This window comes from Diabrotica undecimpunctata, chromosome 10 (genome assembly GCF_040954645.1).
Source record: "Diabrotica undecimpunctata isolate CICGRU chromosome 10, icDiaUnde3, whole genome shotgun sequence".
NCBI classification, from domain to species: Eukaryota; Metazoa; Arthropoda; class Insecta; order Coleoptera; family Chrysomelidae; genus Diabrotica; species Diabrotica undecimpunctata.
The window spans coordinates 48,201,697-48,220,950 of NC_092812.1; the positions used below are offsets into that span (position 1 = coordinate 48,201,697).

Genomic DNA, 19,254 nt, shown 5'->3' on the forward strand with positions numbered 1-19,254 from the left:
TTTGTATTACTAGTCTATACTATGCTATGTTGGAGTTTTACCTTACTTTAACTTTACTCTAAATAGCATGACTTTGTACTTAGTTACATGTGGGTCTCTTTAGATGAAACCATATCTTTATTTCTACATCACTCATAATCTGTGGTTAATGATAATCGTGTGAATCGATGTAGATTGTTTTGGAAGTATTTTAGTGATTTAATATAGTTTATAGCTGTACTTGGCAAATTGTTGCCCTAGCTATAATTTTTTATATATAAGTTTATTTTTTTTCTCGATTCTTGATTGCTCCACATATGGTTGAAGTATTGGTTAACCTACATCTAACCAATCAGTCAAGTAAAAAGAAAAAAAAATTTTTTTCACTTAAAAATTTTTTTTCTCCAAGTAAGAGGGGAATGTAACGAGTCCGTTACTTAAAGAACCATTTACCTTTTTGTCACTGAGATCCTTTAATTTAATTATAAATTAAATTCATTTTTGAAATATTCTTAAACCAAATATTTAAAACTCCAGTAAAATATAATTTTCGAAAGTTGGCATTAAATCCCGCCCTCTGTCTAAGATTCTGAAAGTACATCGGCGTGTCAGCCGTAGCATCGTCAAACCGACAGCTTGTTAAATCACTTGTTGCTGGGATCTCGTTGAGTGAACATCGTTTGTTCAAGGCGGCTGGGGAAGTGCCACTCTTTTTTCCCGAATTTGGTTTAAGTTTATTTTATGTGAAGAGCTGTTATTTTAGAAGAAACCATTTGAGTTATTTTGTTGTTTTGTACGAGGATATTTTCAGTTGGATCACCCTAGCCGGTAAGATAACATTACAAATCAATTATAAGGAAAAATCCTTCATATCATCCGCCATTGTTAGTAAAATTCAGACCTATTTTAATTTCGTCTTTGATAGTTATTTCATATATTTGATACATGTTATATTTCACCTTATTTTATTAAGGAAAAGTTTTATACCTAAATAAATTATAAGTATTAGATTCTATATCTATCTCAAATTTTTATTTCCTTTCAAGAATTAAAGCAAACAATTATTTATTTCAATTTCATACCGTTAAACCGGCTAATATTTCCTTTTTTTTTTCTATTCTATAATATATAAGATCATGTTTGCTGTTAAAATTATCTATTTAATATATCCATACATTATAAAAACATTGTCACACCATTCGAAGGTCACTATTTACCGAAAACCATTAAGGTTTTTATTTCAATTTAAGGTCACTTGCTGACATTTTTTGTATCGCCTTCCAAGGTTGATAACCCTTGTGTTTTTCCTTAACTTTTGTATGTACAAAAAACATGGAGTAACACAACTGTTTTTTTAGCCTACTCAAGGATCCAGTTACAAGTCAGGGGAAGAATTATTTTTTAGTTGGGGTTATACTTAATAAAGATAAGGGGAAGGAGTTTCAAGTTGGTTTTTTTATGGGAAATTAAGAAGCAGTTTAAAGGGACGTATTTGTCCAATAGTACCTGATCCAGGGAATACAGGTTTGGTATCTTGTTACCACCTGAGTCCAGTTCTCCACTCTTCGAGGGAAACCGACAGGAAGAACTGACTTATTTTTTTTATTATCATTCAATTACTTTAAATAATTTTTTATGTCCTCTTCAAGGTTTAACTTTTGGTTCAATTTTTAATAACAAAAACTATCCTTAATAATAAATATTTTCAATTTTTCCTAAAAAAAAAACATTTTATCATTGTAATTTAATTTAATTATTTATTGTTTACCAAGGGATGAGGTTATAACTCTCCCTTGAATTTCTCTTTGTTAGGTTATTGTGTGCACACATATCCCAGAGAATTTTTTACTTAAAACCCTAAACAATTTTTGAATGAAAACTAGCTATTAGTGAGTAGTATATAATTATATTTATTATTTATACATTATTATTGGATCTAACTTTTGTCACAATTTGAAATTTTTAAGGGGTATATCAGGGGTAAATTGTTTTATAATTATTCAGGGATTTTACTGTAAATATAGATAAGTTAATTGTATATAAGAGGTGATGGGTCATATATAAGTTTTTAAAATAGTCTGTACATAAAATTGGTATTTATTAAAGTTGGGTTAAAATTTAATATTTCAATTAGTACCTATCTTTCTTATTTTCAGCAATACAAGATATCTCGGAAGAAAACATTTAACTTCCTGGCGCCCAAGCATTCACTAGAGCAACTTTTACTTTTCATCTGTTTATTTCTTGGTGGTTTTCTTGTCATTAATTCTTATATCTTACGGTCTCTGTAGGGCATGCAAATTGGCTGAATCCTTCTTTGAGTGTCAAGTGGTCATTCTCCTGCATAGTCGCTAGCCAACACTTAATTCTGTTATATTTTAAAATTCATATTTACTTCATAAAATTCATATTTATTTCTTTTACCTAATTTATTTCTATCTAATCCCTTCCATCTTCTGTTATTCCACATATTAGTTCGTTGGTGTATCAAGGTACATTTTAGAGTTTACCCTTTTGCTACACTGGATAGAGTCACCCAGACTTCCTCTAGCACAATTGTTGCTACATTAACATATTTTTGTTACAAGTTCTTCAATACTTAATGCTGAATAGGGCTGTCCCTTGGCCGAGGAAACCTACTTCAACGGTAGCAAACAAAGCCAAAAAGTGAATTCTCCCGTCCAGTGTGAGATAAGGCGTGCGATTGGGGAGGACACCTAGAACACTCACGAACCGGTGATCAAGACACCCTTGCCAGTGAGTCTGCTGGTAAGGATAAAGCAAATAGCACTCTTCCAATAAAATCCCGACCCCTCGATCACACCTCGCACGAGGTTCCGCCGTTACAAAACGAACCCACCTCATTCTGCCCAGGTGTCAATCAAAGTTGACAACCATTTCACCAAGACCTTTATAATGCCCAAGTGCATCTGTAAAACGTCACAAACTAGAATTTTGTTTGCGAAAAATGGGATCCCATATTCACTACCACCAATAAACACAATTTGAGACGATCAGGCAAAGGCGCTGAGACTCTATTATCAGTCGATCGATTACAAACTCCCAAAAATCCACCCAAAATCTGCTTGAAGACATCCATTTAATCCTATACTCAAAAAATCAAAACAACCCTTACTCAGAATACCATCCGAATACACCTCCTCCTCTAAACCTTATACTCTAAAGACCAAAACAGCCTCTATTCGAGAACCCATAAAACAACCCTCCGCCTTTAAATTTTCATATGAGAGGATCTAATTCATAGGCTCCAACCTACCTTGGTCAAACGTCAACCAATCTACTAAAGTATACAATCGATATTATTCCCACAAATTTGTCACCAGCGCAAATTATATCAAATCATCAAAGCTAACGACTTCTTCTGTACCAACCATGAATCTCTTACAGTTTTTTCTTAAAACAGGCAACAAATTTGAACACTTCTCACACACTACAAACGTTGGAGAATTCCAACACAAATCCGTAACATGATCGGAGTTAGAAAGTCTCCATCTTCCCACAGTGGCCCGATACATTCAGTCCAATCACCATCTAGTTATTACCGGAGTTACCAAGATACCGAGGTCCACACTTCCATTCGCAAAAGTCGTCTGCATAATAGCCAGATCGGACAATATTTGTAAAAGTTTTTAGAGATTACGAAACCAAGTACGCTGAAGCACGCAATCTCGAAAAGTATCATTATCGATAGCAAAACACGTATTCCAGGTTTCCAAAATCAAACACCGCGGTCTCTCGTCGCCTGAAGTACTCGTTGAGATGAACCCAAAGCGGACATCTCAAAACACAATCAGAGGACCACAATCTGCTCCAATTGCGTGCACACAAACCACACGCGTGCGCCACGTCAGACCACTTCTGGCACCCCTACGGGGGCAGCTCGGGCTCTGCCTGTTTTTATCCAACACTCTAAGGCGGAGTGCAGTTAGTGTGTGTTAGTTACTACAACAAAGTACTATTTTATTTTAGAAATAGCACAACCCTACTTTTCTTCACTTCTTTTCACTTTCTCGCAGATAACTGTTTTCTTTTTATTTATTGGTAGTAAAAATCCTTGACCATCAATACTATACGCGGTAGGTCTGTGGTATTGTAACATCCTCCACAGCCACGTATCCAAAATTCTCCCTACAATAATGAGACAAACCTCATGCCGTACGAGTAGATGTTCCTCTGATGGCTGTGACGGTGGCCCCTCCCACCTTACACCGATCCACAATATCGGTTTTTTCCCTACTTACCATTCCCAACTCAGTTGTAGGTAGCGAGAAGACAACGACTGCGACAAGATGTGGGAGATTTTAGAGTGCCCAGTACTTGTGGTAACAAGAGGAGTCTGATCCTCTTTTTTGGACCCAATGGTTTTCCGTATGTCCATGTTCTTTACTAGTGTGTATCTAACAGGCAAACTATGGCCACAGATAATTTGTGTTCATTCACAAGAACTAATTTTCACAAAAGGTGTGATTTGCAAACACAAATTATCACTAGATCACGAGATGTTTGTAAGTGAGTATCTATCACTAAATACAATCACTAAACTTTAAAAATGTGTTGCCTTTTTCCACGAGTGGTTAATTGCAGAGCAATTCCACAACTAAAGGCTGAAAACTAGAAAGAAACAGCAATATTAAACCAGTAAAAGTATCATAGAGCAAAATTCGAAGTAAAAAGTAAACCACCGAGTCTGTTAAAACTGAGGTCGAATTCGAGTGAAGATTCGATGTCAAACTGACTGCTGATTGGAAATCGACAACGTTTTAACCTCGAGATTTTATTCTCTGGAATTTCTCGACGATTCGTGGTATCTCCAGTTCAGGCAGTCAATACGTTGTCGAATTCTAATCAGCACGCTGATTGGTCGGAAACTGTGAGAGTCTAATGATAAACTAACAGTCTTCCTGATTTAGACAGTGTCTTTTATTGGACGTTCCTCACGTATTTGAGATAGACACAAACGGGAGAGTCTAAACCTGGAAGACGATTATTCATTGTGGCTCTGGCCGTGGATGTCTGCGATTCATGTAAAAATGTAGTAGATTGTCAAGAAATCAATAAATGTGTAAGAGCATATACTTACCGATTAATAAATAGTCTTTGGTCATATTTGGACTGGCCAAATACAGTCCGCCTTCATGACTAGCAGGATCACTTGGTCCTGGGAGCGTGGAGAAGATGTCATTACCTAAAGGTGACTTGACTACTATTTTCAACTCTCCTACTGCCGGTTGCACTATATTAGCAGCCAATATAAAAACCATTCTATCTAGAAAACTATATTTTGGTACATCAGTTTCCTTTACTACAAAAAATATTAGGCCACTTTGTATGTCCTCGTGAGAAAAGCTTGACACTGCTATGTCAAGAATATTTCTCTTTTCTCCAGAACTTCTTATGATCTTTCTTACTTCACCGTGTTTGGGATGGTTGATAATTGTATAGCGAGGATTACCGTTAGTTAGTTTGGCTAGAGGTGAAGCGTTTAAAGAATTCAGAGTCAATCGAGTTGTCTCTCCAGCTTTTGTGGTCAAATTATGTATGTGCATAAATGGCTTAACTTTAATGACTACTTCTACACAATCTCCAAAAGAATTCCCACCTGAAAAGATTTCTCCATTTACAGAAAAACTATCATTTGAGACGCTCATATCAGTCTGTAGGTACATAATTTTTCCATTTATTAAATCTGCGTAAGAAAAATAGGTTAAGTTTGCTTGGTTATCTTTGTAAAGTAAACCATATTTTGGCGGTCTCTTCAAAGAAAACTCGACCTTATTTTTGTCAGCATTAGTGTTAATGAAGAACTGTTGTTCAGATAGGATAATATCATAGGATCCTTGCAATAAATTAACGACCATACCTGCTTTTACACTGATATTAATTGGAGAAACTATAACATTAAACAAATTAAACTGTGGTCTAAATTTTCCATCCCAAATTCTAAACGGAAACGAGTCTTTTAAAGAGCTTCCATTATGGACATAGTACAGTTTGTTGTTATCAATATCAGCTTGTGTGAATGAAGTTACTGATATATTCTCTAGTACCAGTTTTCCGTGGGATGGTCCCGAGATGACATCATATTTAAGTTTTTCCGGTGGGGTATCAGCATCTTCTGTTGCTAAATCATGTCTTGTTATAGTGCGATTTTCTCCCTGTACTACTACCAGGCTTGGAGCAGGTGTTACCAGTACAAAGGGTTGGTCGTTTACGGGGTTTACTATTATAGGAACTGTTACATTACATAAAGTAATTGGCCCTGGAATCAGATACAATGAAAAGTATATATTGTCCCCCAACGTGTCAGAATGATCATGCTCGTAGTAAACCTGACCGGACTCTAGTTGCAGCTGCGTAAAGGTTGTCACATTTCTATTCTGTTGAGAGTACACTTGGCCATGCTGAGGAGGTAGAGCAGATGCATGGATTATAGGAGAACGAAGTCCTGCGTGACTTTCTAGAAACGTCACTACCCCGGACATATTTAACGGTATTGTTATTGTCCCTCCTTCATCTACATACAGTTTTGGTATATTCATATAAGCGTCAAGTCCACCAGACGATACAGAAATATCAATTCTAAATATCTGAAACAAAATATAATAATAAATTAATGAATTTATTAACTTAACGGAGGTTAGAAATGGATGTCCAACATTACTAAGAAGAGCACAGAATAATAAGGATTTTGACGCAGTAATTGAAAACCTCGAGTAACCAGACGAATATGGTTAAACACGTGGAATATTTTTAGCGCTTTAATTAAAAAAACTTTGTTGTAAAAACTTACCTGATTCAATAATTTTGGAGCCAAGTGAGTCCTGACATTGAACACAAAAGAATCATTAGCATATAAATCAGAAAACTGATGAGTGTGTTCGTAAAATACTTTGCTGGTATTTAAATCTTCCTGTGAAAATGTTGATATGACTTGAAATATTCCCGGTTTTTCTGACTCCATCATAAGCCTCCCTAAGCTTGGGGCTTTAACAACATCATATTCAATTTTTCTGTAAGGATCTGAGACGACGGTAACTAAATGCTTTGATGTTAAGAATTTTTTCTGTAAAGGAAATATAGGAAGAGGGTTGTTTATCAGTTTCATTTCAACCGGTTTTGTTTTAATATGAAAAATGCAATCTTTCGTTGTGTGTAGGCCATCTGTGACGTTAAATTTGAACCTTGCACCTGTGCCATCTGAAACAAGACGATCGTTAATACCGCAGCTTAATTAACAAACCATGGCCCTCGTAACTGAAGGCCAGAACATTGAAATTTGGCAACAGTAAATAGAGTGCCTGTAAAATATTTGTTTGTTTATATATGAATTGTGCTGAACAAAACATTTGATTTTATAAGCTTATTTTACTCTTTTTACTTACTTTCAGTGTAACATAACGATCTATATCCAGCGGTTTGTTGTTTAAGGGAACTATAGTATACTACATATATTATGTATATTAAATAAATCTACTATATTATGTTTCCCGCGTAACTTCTTAAAACATTTTTAAGTACACAGGAATCTTAATATCGTGGCGTAGGCTCGGTACTATAACTTGGTAACTCAAATTTGTGATTTTGAGTTATCTAAGTTAAAACCTAGTTTGTACTGCAATGCTATAAGTCGACAACTGAATGGTCGACAAAGTAAGGTTCAAAGAATTAGAAGTAGTGATTACCTATTAAGATACACAATGAAATTTCAATCTCTTACCATTTCAAACTATAAATTTTGAGTTACCTACTTATAGTACTACTGCATAGCATAAACTTTTACTTCTTGTCTGGCAAAATGCGACATGTGAATGGTCTCAAGGCGTGATATGCTCGTTACATAAAAAAGGCGATCAGCTCCAGTGAGACAACTACAGAGGCATAACCCTGTTAACGACTGCTTACAAAATACTAGCAAATATTCTCTACAAAAGGCTACAAGTTTATACAGTTGGCATAGTTGGAAAATACCAGGCCGGATTTACTCCAGAAAAATCAACAATTGACTATATTCATTCAATAAGAGAGATCCTCAGATCCTCGAGAAAACATTAAAATTTAATATTGAAACCCATCACCTATTTGTCGACTTCAAGGCCGCATACGACAGTGTCAAGAGAACAGTAATATACCAATCAATGCCTGAGGTTTGTATACCAGGAAAACTTATCTTATTAACGAGAATGACAATGTCTAACTTAAAATCCAGAGTTAGGATACAGGGAGAAAATTCTCGATCCTTTGAGATAAAGGATAGACTCAGAGAAGGGGATGCCCTGGCTTGCCTTCTATTTAACATTACCTTGGAAAAGGCAATCCGAGACACGAATTAGAGACGGAGGTACTATTTACAATAGAACGATACAGATCTTAGCATACGCTGATGACATTGACATAATAGGACGTAGCAAGCGATATGTTGAGCAATATTTCCTAGAATTAGAAAAGACGGCGAAACAGGTCGCTCTAGTTATCAACGAAGACAAAACCAAGTACACGTTGGTTACTAAGGATCCTATAACAAATGAGGAAACGGGAACAGCATTTAGAAGTCATATCTTTGAACGTACAACAAATTAAAAGACGAATAAACCTTACAAATAGGGCATACTATGGACTCCATAAACTATTTCACTCTAGAAATATCCAAAGAAAAACTAAATTTATTATATGCAGAACACTGCTGAGGCTGGTCCCAACATACGGAACGAAAACATGGACTCTAACGCAGAAGCATGAAAGATTTCTTGGAATATTCGAGCGTAAGATACCCCGCAAAATATTTGGAGCTATAAACGATCAAGGGCAGTGTTGCAAAAGATTTAATTTGGCGACATTAACACAATGGCGACTAATCTTAGAGCAGACCAGGATCGACAGAGGATTGTCGAGCCAAAGATGATGATGATGACTTACGAGTACTGGACCCACGATATATTTTTAAGTTAAACAACTTTTCTTTTAGATACCTGCAAAATGTTTTGTGAAAATGAATTGTTCCAGCAATTATAATTCTAACAAAGAAGAAGGGCATGCTAGTTTTTGTAAATTTCCTTGAGATAGTGATATAAAGCAAAAGTGGCTAAAAAGTATCCCTCGAAAAAATTGGGAACCCTCACATGCTTCAGTGGTTTGTATTAAACATTTTTATGAAGATGAAATTATACTTTATGATACTTATAACATGGTGCTTTAAAAACTTTTCCAAGAAAAAGACCTACTCGGAGAGAAAGTGCTGTTACAAAAATATTTGTCCTGAAGTCCTGAAAAGACATTTTCAGGACCAAAATATTTGGCAAAGAAAGAAGATGGTGCTAAAAGAAGCAGTCTCACGAAAAGGTGATAATTAATATAAAAAATTTTAAGTGTAAGTTAAGTTCTTATCTAGTGAAATAGAAGTGGCATCAAGAAGAGATATTGGACACCAGCGATCAGCTGAAGATCTTACTTTTGAAAGCAACAACAAGACGAATGGCTTCAAACTGACGTGATAGTGAATATTTGTAGTTTCAGTGAAAATTTTAAGTGTAAGTTTAGTTCTTATCTGGTGAAATGGAAGTGGCATCAAGAAGAGAATCACATTTATTTTTATCTATTGAAATTTGAGTGCGATTAGCCAGAAATCAGATGTAGTGATAAAATTCAAGAAAAAATGGAAATTCAAGTACGTATTAACCAAACCTTAAAGAAGAGCTCACCAAAATAGAAATTATTCCTACTGAAGATGCGAACAGAAAATGGCATATGTTAAAAGATGCTCTTATACGCACATGTGAGACAACACTAACACCTAAGCTAATCAAGAACAAAAATGAATGGATGACCGATCAGATTCTGGACCTCATGGAAGCAAGAAGATCCTATAAAACCAAAGACAAAAACATGTATAATATTATACATACACAAATAAGGAGAAAGATCAGAGATGCAAAGGAAAGATGGTATAGTGACAGATGCGAAGAGATTGAACAGTTGGTAGAGAAACATGGTAACTTAAACCTTCATAAAAAATTAGGGAAATAACAGGCACTAATATTAAGAAAAAATCAAACACACTGCTGTATAAAAACGGCAAAATAATTATAGACGTCGGTGAAACGCTTAAAAGATGGCAGGAATATATTCAAGAGCTATTTAAAGACGAACGGACTGAGATAGTAGTAGAGCAGGAAAAGTTCGACAACGGCCCAGACATAAAAGAAGATGAGGTATTAGAGGCGATAAAGCGAACAAAGAACTACAAGGCAACAGGTCCTGACGAAATACTTGTAGACATAATACGGTTAATAGAAGAACAACAAATTGGAATATTGGTCGACTTATTCAATACAATATACAGTACAGGAATCATTCCCAGAGATTGGCTGATGTCAACATTCATAACACTACCAAAAAAACCAAATGCAAAAGAATGCCAAGACCACCGGATAATAAGATTAATGAGTCATACGGTCAAAATATTTTTAAAAATTATACACCGGAGAATACACAACAAACTTGAGCAGGACATAAGTGACACACAAGTTGGATTTAGAAATGCACTGGGAACGATTGAAGCCCTGTTCGCTGTGAATGTACTTGTGCAAAGGTGAATGGATGTTAATCAGCCAGTATATATGTGTTTCTTGGATTACAACAAAGCCTTCGATAAGGTCAGACATAACCGTCTTATCGAATTACTTGAAAAGAAAAACTTAGATATGAGAGACATCAGGATCATTAGCGCTATCTATTATAATCAGATCGCTGTGGTAAAAGAGAACAACGTCTTTTCAAATAAAATACAGATTGAGATGGGCGTCAGGCAGGGCTGTGTCCTGTCTCCTACTTTGTTTAATTTGTATTCAGAGGAAATAATCCAGGAAGCACTAGAAGAACTATTTATGGGAATAAAAGTAAATGGCCGACCAATCAATAATATACGGTTTGCAGACGACACTATTTTATTAGCGGAATGTCTTGAGGATTTACCACAAATCGTTGACAGAGTGGTAGAAGTCAGTGAAGAAAACGGACTGTCCCTAAACACAAAAAAGACACAATTTATGGTAATTACAAAAGCCCAACAGCGCCAGGAAAACATAACAATACATGGAGTCAAGAATGTCGAGGTGTTGAGAAGAATGGGAAAAGATAAAGAGGTTTTAAATACAAAAAGTCAGAAAACTGCAATATCTGGGGCATGTCATGAGAGCGAGCGTTATAACTTGTTGCAATTAATAATGCAAGGAAGAATACAGGGTAGAAGGAGTCGGGGAAGAAGACGCATCTCCTGGTTGAATAATTTGAGAGCTTGGTTTAACTGCACTTCTGCTGACCTCTTTAGAGCAGCGGTATCGAAAGTGCGAATTGCCATGATGGTTAATTAACCACACATTATTATTACAAGATGAACTAAGTTGGATATTACCAACGACTTCAAATTTTATCTCGTTATTGTGAAGCCCCAAACACAAGTATTAATTTAGAAACATTATTATCAACTTTAAATTCAAATATAAAAACATTAAAAAATAAGCTTCTTAAAAATGATGAGGACAAAAAAATTTGAATATCAATTCTGAAGATTTATTTTTTTTTATTTATGGCCTGATAAAATAAAGATGACATGAACAAACAGTAGTGTATCTAAGCGAGACCTGATAGTTAAAAAGTACAGGAACTGATTCAGTTAATTGGATCACAAGAAAACGTCGAGTTGGAATAATTAGTTTTTTTTATAACTACTCTGTGGTATTAACTTGCTATTCAGAAGCAATTATTTCACTTTATCTATTCCAAAGAATTAAAATAAATGGCAATATCGATTATGTACACTGTAAACCATTATGTATCCTTAGTTTTAATGTTGTAAAGAAAATATTTGATATAAAATTGTTAGAGAGGACATTCCTGTTAATATTTTGTTCATACAATAGTTTAACACGTTTTTTAGAATACTTACTATAATGTCTAAATACTATTAAGCGTTGATCGATCATATCCTGATTAAAAGTATTCAGTTGAGCTGTTATATTTGATATCAGAGAAACTATTCCAAACCAGCACGTCTGAACTTGAAACTTCAAAATTTCCTTGGGCTTATCATCATCAACAGCAGCTAAAAATCAAAATTTAATAAACAAGAAATAATTGACACAAAAGTGAATAACCCAAATAGTTGTTATTCTCATGAAATGTTTTTTTAAGTTATGGATATTTTACAGAAATTATTAAAATAAGTTCAAAAAAGTATGTAAGTACTCATTTGAAAAACCATACTACCAAAAAATGAGTTACTTCCATTCCTCGACCAATATGGAATCCCAAAAGAGCCACTTTAACCAAATCCTCCATAGAACTACTTAGGTTGGATACTCCGCACTAGCAGAAACTACAAAAGTTTTGCTGGTGATATAATAAGCACTGATAAGACATGCATACCAAGAGGCTACCGCAAGAAATATATTCCTGGATGGACACAGAATAGCCAGAAATGCGCCAAGCTTTTCAGGAAACCGGTGATCAAGAAGTAGAAGATGAGCTACTCATCTATTAGTTATACAAACGCCGTTACTTCACATACAGGGTGTTTCGAAAAAAGGTAACACCCTCTCTAGGATAGGTAAAAAACTGAAAAGTAACTAGGGTTTGCTTAGCAAAACATTTTTGCAAAGCATTTTTGAAAATAATCTTTTCGGTCTTTTAAGAAGTAACAATAAAATGGCTTCGTTATGGACGCAATCACGAATTTGTTTCGAAACTATCTTACCGATTTTTCTATCAGATGTCGCTATTGCGTCCATAACGAAGCCATTTTATTGTTGTTTCTTAAAAGACAAAAAAGATTATTTTCACGTTGAGAATGGCTATGAATAACTGTTCTGATGAGACTTATTAAGTCGAAATACGTATCAACAGATACATAGACGCTTTGTACGTGAAATCAAATCTTTGCTGTCTTTTTCATTTTATTCGGATCTACTCTGTATGAGTACAAGAAACAAATTCGTTAAGGATTTCTGCTTAGTTGATAGACATGTCGTGGAATGCAAATTTTAGATTCCCCATGTCTCTATTAACATCTTTATCAACGTCTGTTATACCTTGCATTTATAGAAGGTTCAGATTAAAGCAGAAATCTGAATTTGTTTCGAAACTATCTTACAGATTTTGCTAAATATTTCTTTATCACACCGCTGTCACCAATGTTTCAGTAACTAACATCGAATCTAAAGAAACAGCTTCATTACCTTCCATAATTGAACCAGGTACAATTAGAACTAGTAAATTTTTAAAACCACCCACATTCGATGGTTAGACAGCATGGGAAACTTATCGTCTTCAATTTGAAGCAGCAGCTAGAGCAAATGGCTGGAATGAAAAAGAAATGGCAGCTTCTTTGGTGGTGTTGTTCGAGGACAGGCAGCAACCGTTTTGCAATTCCTTCTACAAGATGCACCCAGTTATACCTCTCTCGTTGAAGCTTTAGAGATAAGATATGGCCAGCAGCATCTAAAGCAGGTTTTCCTTGCTAAAAATTCGATATCAAGGTAACAGATACAGGAAGACAAGAATAACCACTGGAAATTAAGGAACAAATGTATCAAGATAAATTATCAAATTTAAAGAAAAAGCTCCAACAATTAAAAGATGGTACACACCATGATTATAACAGGAAAGTACGGAAATTAGAATATCAGTATAAAGAACGTCTAAGACTAAATGTTCTCTACAGTTATTATCTGATTGATAGAGTAGAAAAAGAATATCTTCAAGAGAAAAAGGCAGCTATAAGAGAATTTGAAGAGAAGAAAATTGATTTAAAAGAGAACTTATTATCAGATCTTGAAGATTAGATTTTCTCTAGAATTTACTGGAGATTTCATGGAGGTCAAGCCTGTAAAGACAAGAAAATTGAGAAGAAGGCCCAATGATCCACCACCTATGCCAGAAAAAAGGAGAAAACCAGTAACTGCTCAGATAACGTATCTTTTGGAAGAAAAAGATATTGAAAATGATTTAAGAGTAATACATAAGGGAAAAGTGCCAACTCCTGTTAGGAAACCAAGTGAAACATCTTGTTCTTCTAATCCAGGCCATATCCAGAACGTTCCTGTGACTCCCACGTCTGAAGCAGCTCTGATAGAAACAAGAATAGAAGATGGAAAGTTATTGTATGAGAAAAGATGGTATCATAGGGGGACAGTTGTATTTTTAATTTGGAATGTTGAAGTATATAGTTGTCAGTTAGTTAAAAAGTATTGTAATATTGTTGGTGTTGAATAAAGTTAATTTTCAAGAAGTATAACAATATGAAAGCTCTCCACGATAATCTCTCGATCTGTTTCGAAACAATATACTTAGGAATGAATAGAATATTGTCATACATTAATAAAAAGGAAATAGTCAATGATTAAACATAAGAAAAATTTCACACCAACTAATTTTTTTTGGTTATTCACTTTTGAATAGTTCAATGAAATTACTTACATACATGCAAAATTACATACCTAGCATTTCATTGGTAATATACGCAAAACCTCCTTCCCACATAGTTAACCCTGTATTATTGACTATTTTTGGCTTTTGATCATTAACTGGAAAAATAATAATATCTAAAGTAATCGGTACACTAGTTTTCTTCATCTCCGTTTCCCCAACAACTGTTAATTGATCCCTGGTACTCTCGGTGCCGTCGTGGAGATACTGAACTGCACCCGCCTGTATATCTTTGACAGAAAAACTTTTTGATGTTATGCATCGTTTGTGTACTTGTATACAGCCATGTTCAACATTTCCTTTAATGGAATATGAGGTAACTTTCGACTTATAGTAATCAGTCAATACAAATAGTTGGGCAGAAGATAAAATACCGATTCCACCTTCATTAACAATAAGATCACTAGTACCTAAAAACAGTCTTTCTGGAATTATCTCTATATTAAACTGAAAATTACTATTCCAAACAACTCCATTAGTTATATTAAATATAATTTTATCTTTGGTTTGGTTCGTTGTAGATTGGACATATAATATTTTATTTTCATTCACTAAGTCTTGAGTAAAAGTTAAGATATTAACGGACTCTTCAGCGTTTTTCACGTCTGACAGAATAGTTATATAGCCGTACTCCGGCATTTGGACAATATAATAAGTAATTACGGAAGGTGGAACATTTCGCTGAGTTACCTAAAACAAAAATAGCTCAAAACTGATCTGACGACGAACAACCGGCACTTACTTCTAAAAACTTCTTCGTAATCAGCACACTTGTAGATTCTTCCACGGAAATCTTATTCAGTGTTTTTATTTCTAAGGGTTCCCAATAATTTGAGGGTAGTATCCAAATACCAAGTTGGGCGATATTAACTGCATCTTTGCAAGTAACTTTCATACCAACTTCATCTGCATTTACCCCCAAATGTTCATTCAAATAGCTTACATAGCCCTTATTTATATCATCTTGTGTAAAATTCTTTACCACCTTTAAAGAAAATACAAAAAAAAATTAAAATTTCGATTAATACGTTATATTTATACTACTGATAACAACCCAGGAAGAACTAAGTACAAGATGTGAGGTCTGGAAAATATGATCTGGCAGTTAAATTAAACTAAAGATGTTAAAGAATGATTATGATTTAGGAATTATTTATATGAAAAGTTTGTCAGTTCTTTTTCATCCAACCCTCTTTTGCAGTCTTTATTTTTCTCTTAATTTCCGTATTTATACTCTTAGAGTGTCAGAATTAGAGTTAGGTTTTTTTCCATCGACTGGAAAAGCACCCTGTATAGTAAAATCAGAAGTGGAAAAACCTGTACAACATGCAAAAAGTACTAAGCATTTGGTTCCGAAGAAATTCCTTCACATTTTAAATACCTTGAGCATGGACCATCTACAAGAAATTTTTAATAAAATCTACTAAAGTGAATATAATCGAGAATCAAAATTGTATTGCAGTAAATTCTTAGAAGTAATAGTAACGTTTCAGCGCTATTGTAGGTCTTTCAATTGCGTACGAATTTTTTTAAAAGAAGTTACGACAGAACTGCTTGTATTGAAGAAATACCTATTTACAGTATGTATCACGTTAATGTAGAAATATAATTATTATTGACATGTGGGTTAATTACAATAAATAATTTTAGGTTAGTAGGTAATGTTAAACCTCCCTAAAACCGCGATCGTCGATGATGAAAGTCTGCAACTCAGGGATTCAGTTGATTTTGCTATCGAAGTAAACATGACTCACATAAGCACATTGTAAATATTTTAAATTTTTTACACAGTAGTTTTTTCGACAGCGAGGAGAGGAAGTCGTAAAATTTTATTACATCTTTCGGTGTAGGATGAAATTCTGAAATCGGTCAATTATTTTATTAGATTATTGGAGCAGTGAAAACCTATTTTAGTGTTGTGAGCAGTATGGAAGGCGAGAGCAGTCAAAGTAAATAGTGCCCAAATTTTTCGAGGATAGAAAAAACTATTATATACAACGTGTATTGTGGACTGGAATAAAAGTATGTTGGATGTAGTTACTCTGTGCAGTGATTTGACTAAAGTGTCGACGAGAACTATATACAGAATTCTAAAAAAATTTAAACAAAGTGAAGGCAAATCGGATAATGTATCTCTAGAAACCATTCAAACCAAAGGTAGAAAACGCATCAAACTTGAAGATGACACCAAATATACTATTCGGAACGAAATCCCAACATTAAAGAAAGTTGAAGTCGAAATAAATTCCGATGATTCAATACCCGAAATATGACGACGTGTTGTATTGCGAACATTAGGGCAAATGAACACCAAATATATGAAAAGAAGCAGGAACAGTTCTTTAATCTTTGGCAGATACATTACTTACAAAAACTCGGAGAATATCGTCGTAAAGGGCAAAAAGTGTCCTGAAGAATCTATTGAGATGAAACTCGGTTGAATCAAGGTCATACTGTCTCAAAGGTGTGGCAAGATTTTGAAATTAAAAGTTGTCAACAAGCCTTCATTGAAAGCTTTCAACAGGTTTAAAAACACCAGTGGGTAAAGGACGGAGGCTTATAATAACACATATAGGCAGCGACTCGGGTTTTTTTGACAACGGCTTGTTACTATTCGAATTCAAGAAAACCAACGATTACCATGAGGAAATGGACGCTCAAAGATTCGAAGGTTGGTTTCCAAAAATTCTACCAAACCTTGAAGCAAATCCTGTCGTTGTTATGGATAATGCGTCATACCACAGTCGACGGAGCCAACACCAACAACTGCCTGGCGAAATCATCAACTGGCTCTCAAAAAAATATACCATTCGATGACATGTTGAAAGTACAATTATTAAATCTCGCGAGGATTTTATTATTATTATCGAGATTATATAGGCTCAAATAAAAAAAAAATAAGTGGCAAGAGAAAACTTTAGTTTTAAAATGGAGGATATGAAAAGCTGGTTAGCTACTGCCATAAAAAATGTCACACCCGAGACTTGGAAAAATTGTATAAAACACACTATACAAGAAGATAGAATGTGGAATTTAGACACAAGAGTGGATATTATCAAAGACTGAGCGTTTTTCACAGCTTCGAGAATTTTTTCTTTACTTTTCGTAATTGATCTGACTGTCGATTCCGGTAGATCATACTTCTTCGCTAAATCACAAATTTTTCGTTTTGCGTCGTAGTCTTTAATAATGTTAAGTTTACACTCCAAAGATAATGTTTTTATTTTCTTGTTTAAAGCAAAAGAGTCGGTTCTACTTCGTTTGGATGCCCTAGTTACTTATAGTAAATATCTCAGGTCGTCGCACAACGCACAAAATCGTAACTTATGTACCTACGCGCCGATTCCGCACTACACGTCTGTGCCTGTTGTAAACTGAACGAATAATAATGCGGGAAGAGGGAGTCAGAAACAAACGCCGGCGCTTGGCCTTGACTGCGCGGCGTTCAAACAAAAAACAATCGCGTAACTCCGAATTCGCGTAAGTCGGGGTATTACTGTATATAAATATAATATTATACATAAATATTGATTTTATTAAATACAATTTAGTAGATACCTTAACGAATACTAAACGATCATTAATCTATGATAATTTTGCTGCATGTGAATGATTAAAATATAAATTGCTAGAATATCTATCATCACAAACTGGCAATGGTGTCGTCGCTTTCTGAGAATCTACTGCCTACAAATTTGATTCTCAACTATAGTTACTTCACTGATAAGCTGAGTTACACGTATAGAAACTTCGCTGCAACGTGGAAAAAACTAATGGAAGACAAAGATAAATGGAGATGAATTTCATGACTTGAATAGATAGATTAATATCTTATATTAAATCAGCACTATGTATTATTAAAAAGCAACATAATATTTTGACTATTTCTTATGTAAAAGTGGTTTCAGTTAAATTGGCTTTTAGAGGTAGCTTTGGTCATGCCAATCAAAAGTTATCATTGCGCCAAGGCTCAAAAATCAATTGTTTCTGATTTACAGAGGTTCACAGTGTCGGATTTAGTCTTTTTGAATAATACATATTTGTAAAATATACAGTTTTACTAAATACGTGCAACTAACTTCAGGGAATTATTCTGTATGAAACAGGGTGTTAAAATTTTTCGTACAAACTAACGATTTATTTATTGCCCTGAATCTGGTTGAAATATGCATGCAAATGAAATTTGGTGGGTTTTAAGAGTTGTTTATTGCACATTTTTTGACACACAACTACTAATTTTATATTCATCATTGGCGCGCGTACAGGTCTCGATTTTTTTAAACAAAAAAAATGGTATGCCACTGAGATTTTTCGAATCACTTTTGAATTCTTCATTGAATTTTTGACAAAAAACTAACGCGTTAAGATGTTTAATTTTTGCATAAAAATGGCGTTTTATATGAAAAAAAAAAAAGAAACACTTTTTGATAAAAATTAAATGAAGAATTCAGAAATGATTTTAATTTGAAAAATCTCAGTAGCATACCATTTTTTTGTTTAAAAAAATTGAGACCACTACCCGTATGCGGGCCAATAATGAATAAAAAATTCCTAATTGTATGTCAAAAATGTGCAATAACCAACTCTTAAAACCCCCCAAATTTCTGAGTCTTAGCGAAATGATAACTTTTGATTAGCATGAACAAAGTCAACAACCTGCAAAGTTTCAGCAAATTTAACTGAAACCACGTTTACATAAGAAAAGGTCCTTTCTTCACATTTACTTGAATATTCTATTTATTAAAAAGCCCCGCCAATTTCATTTTTTTAAAGAAT

At 34.4% G+C, this 19,254-nt stretch overlaps 1 protein-coding gene and 1 pseudogene across 1 annotated transcript in view; one reads left to right on the forward strand and one right to left on the reverse strand.

Moving 5' to 3' along the window:
• kon (chondroitin sulfate proteoglycan 4-like protein) overlaps positions 1-19,254 on the reverse strand; it is a 47,353-nt gene that overhangs the window by 10,427 nt on the left and 17,672 nt on the right. The window contains exons 7-11 of the mRNA XM_072545794.1: positions 15,221-15,463; positions 14,490-15,168; positions 11,942-12,097; positions 6,791-7,197; positions 5,081-6,587 (exon numbers count right to left, since the gene is read on the reverse strand). Of these exons, the coding sequence (XP_072401895.1) occupies positions 5,081-6,587; positions 6,791-7,197; positions 11,942-12,097; positions 14,490-15,168; positions 15,221-15,463 (2,992 nt within the window). The remainder of the gene's footprint in view (positions 1-5,080; positions 6,588-6,790; positions 7,198-11,941; positions 12,098-14,489; positions 15,169-15,220; positions 15,464-19,254) is intronic.
• Positions 13,367-14,265, forward strand: LOC140452214 (sin3 histone deacetylase corepressor complex component SDS3-like; annotated as a pseudogene).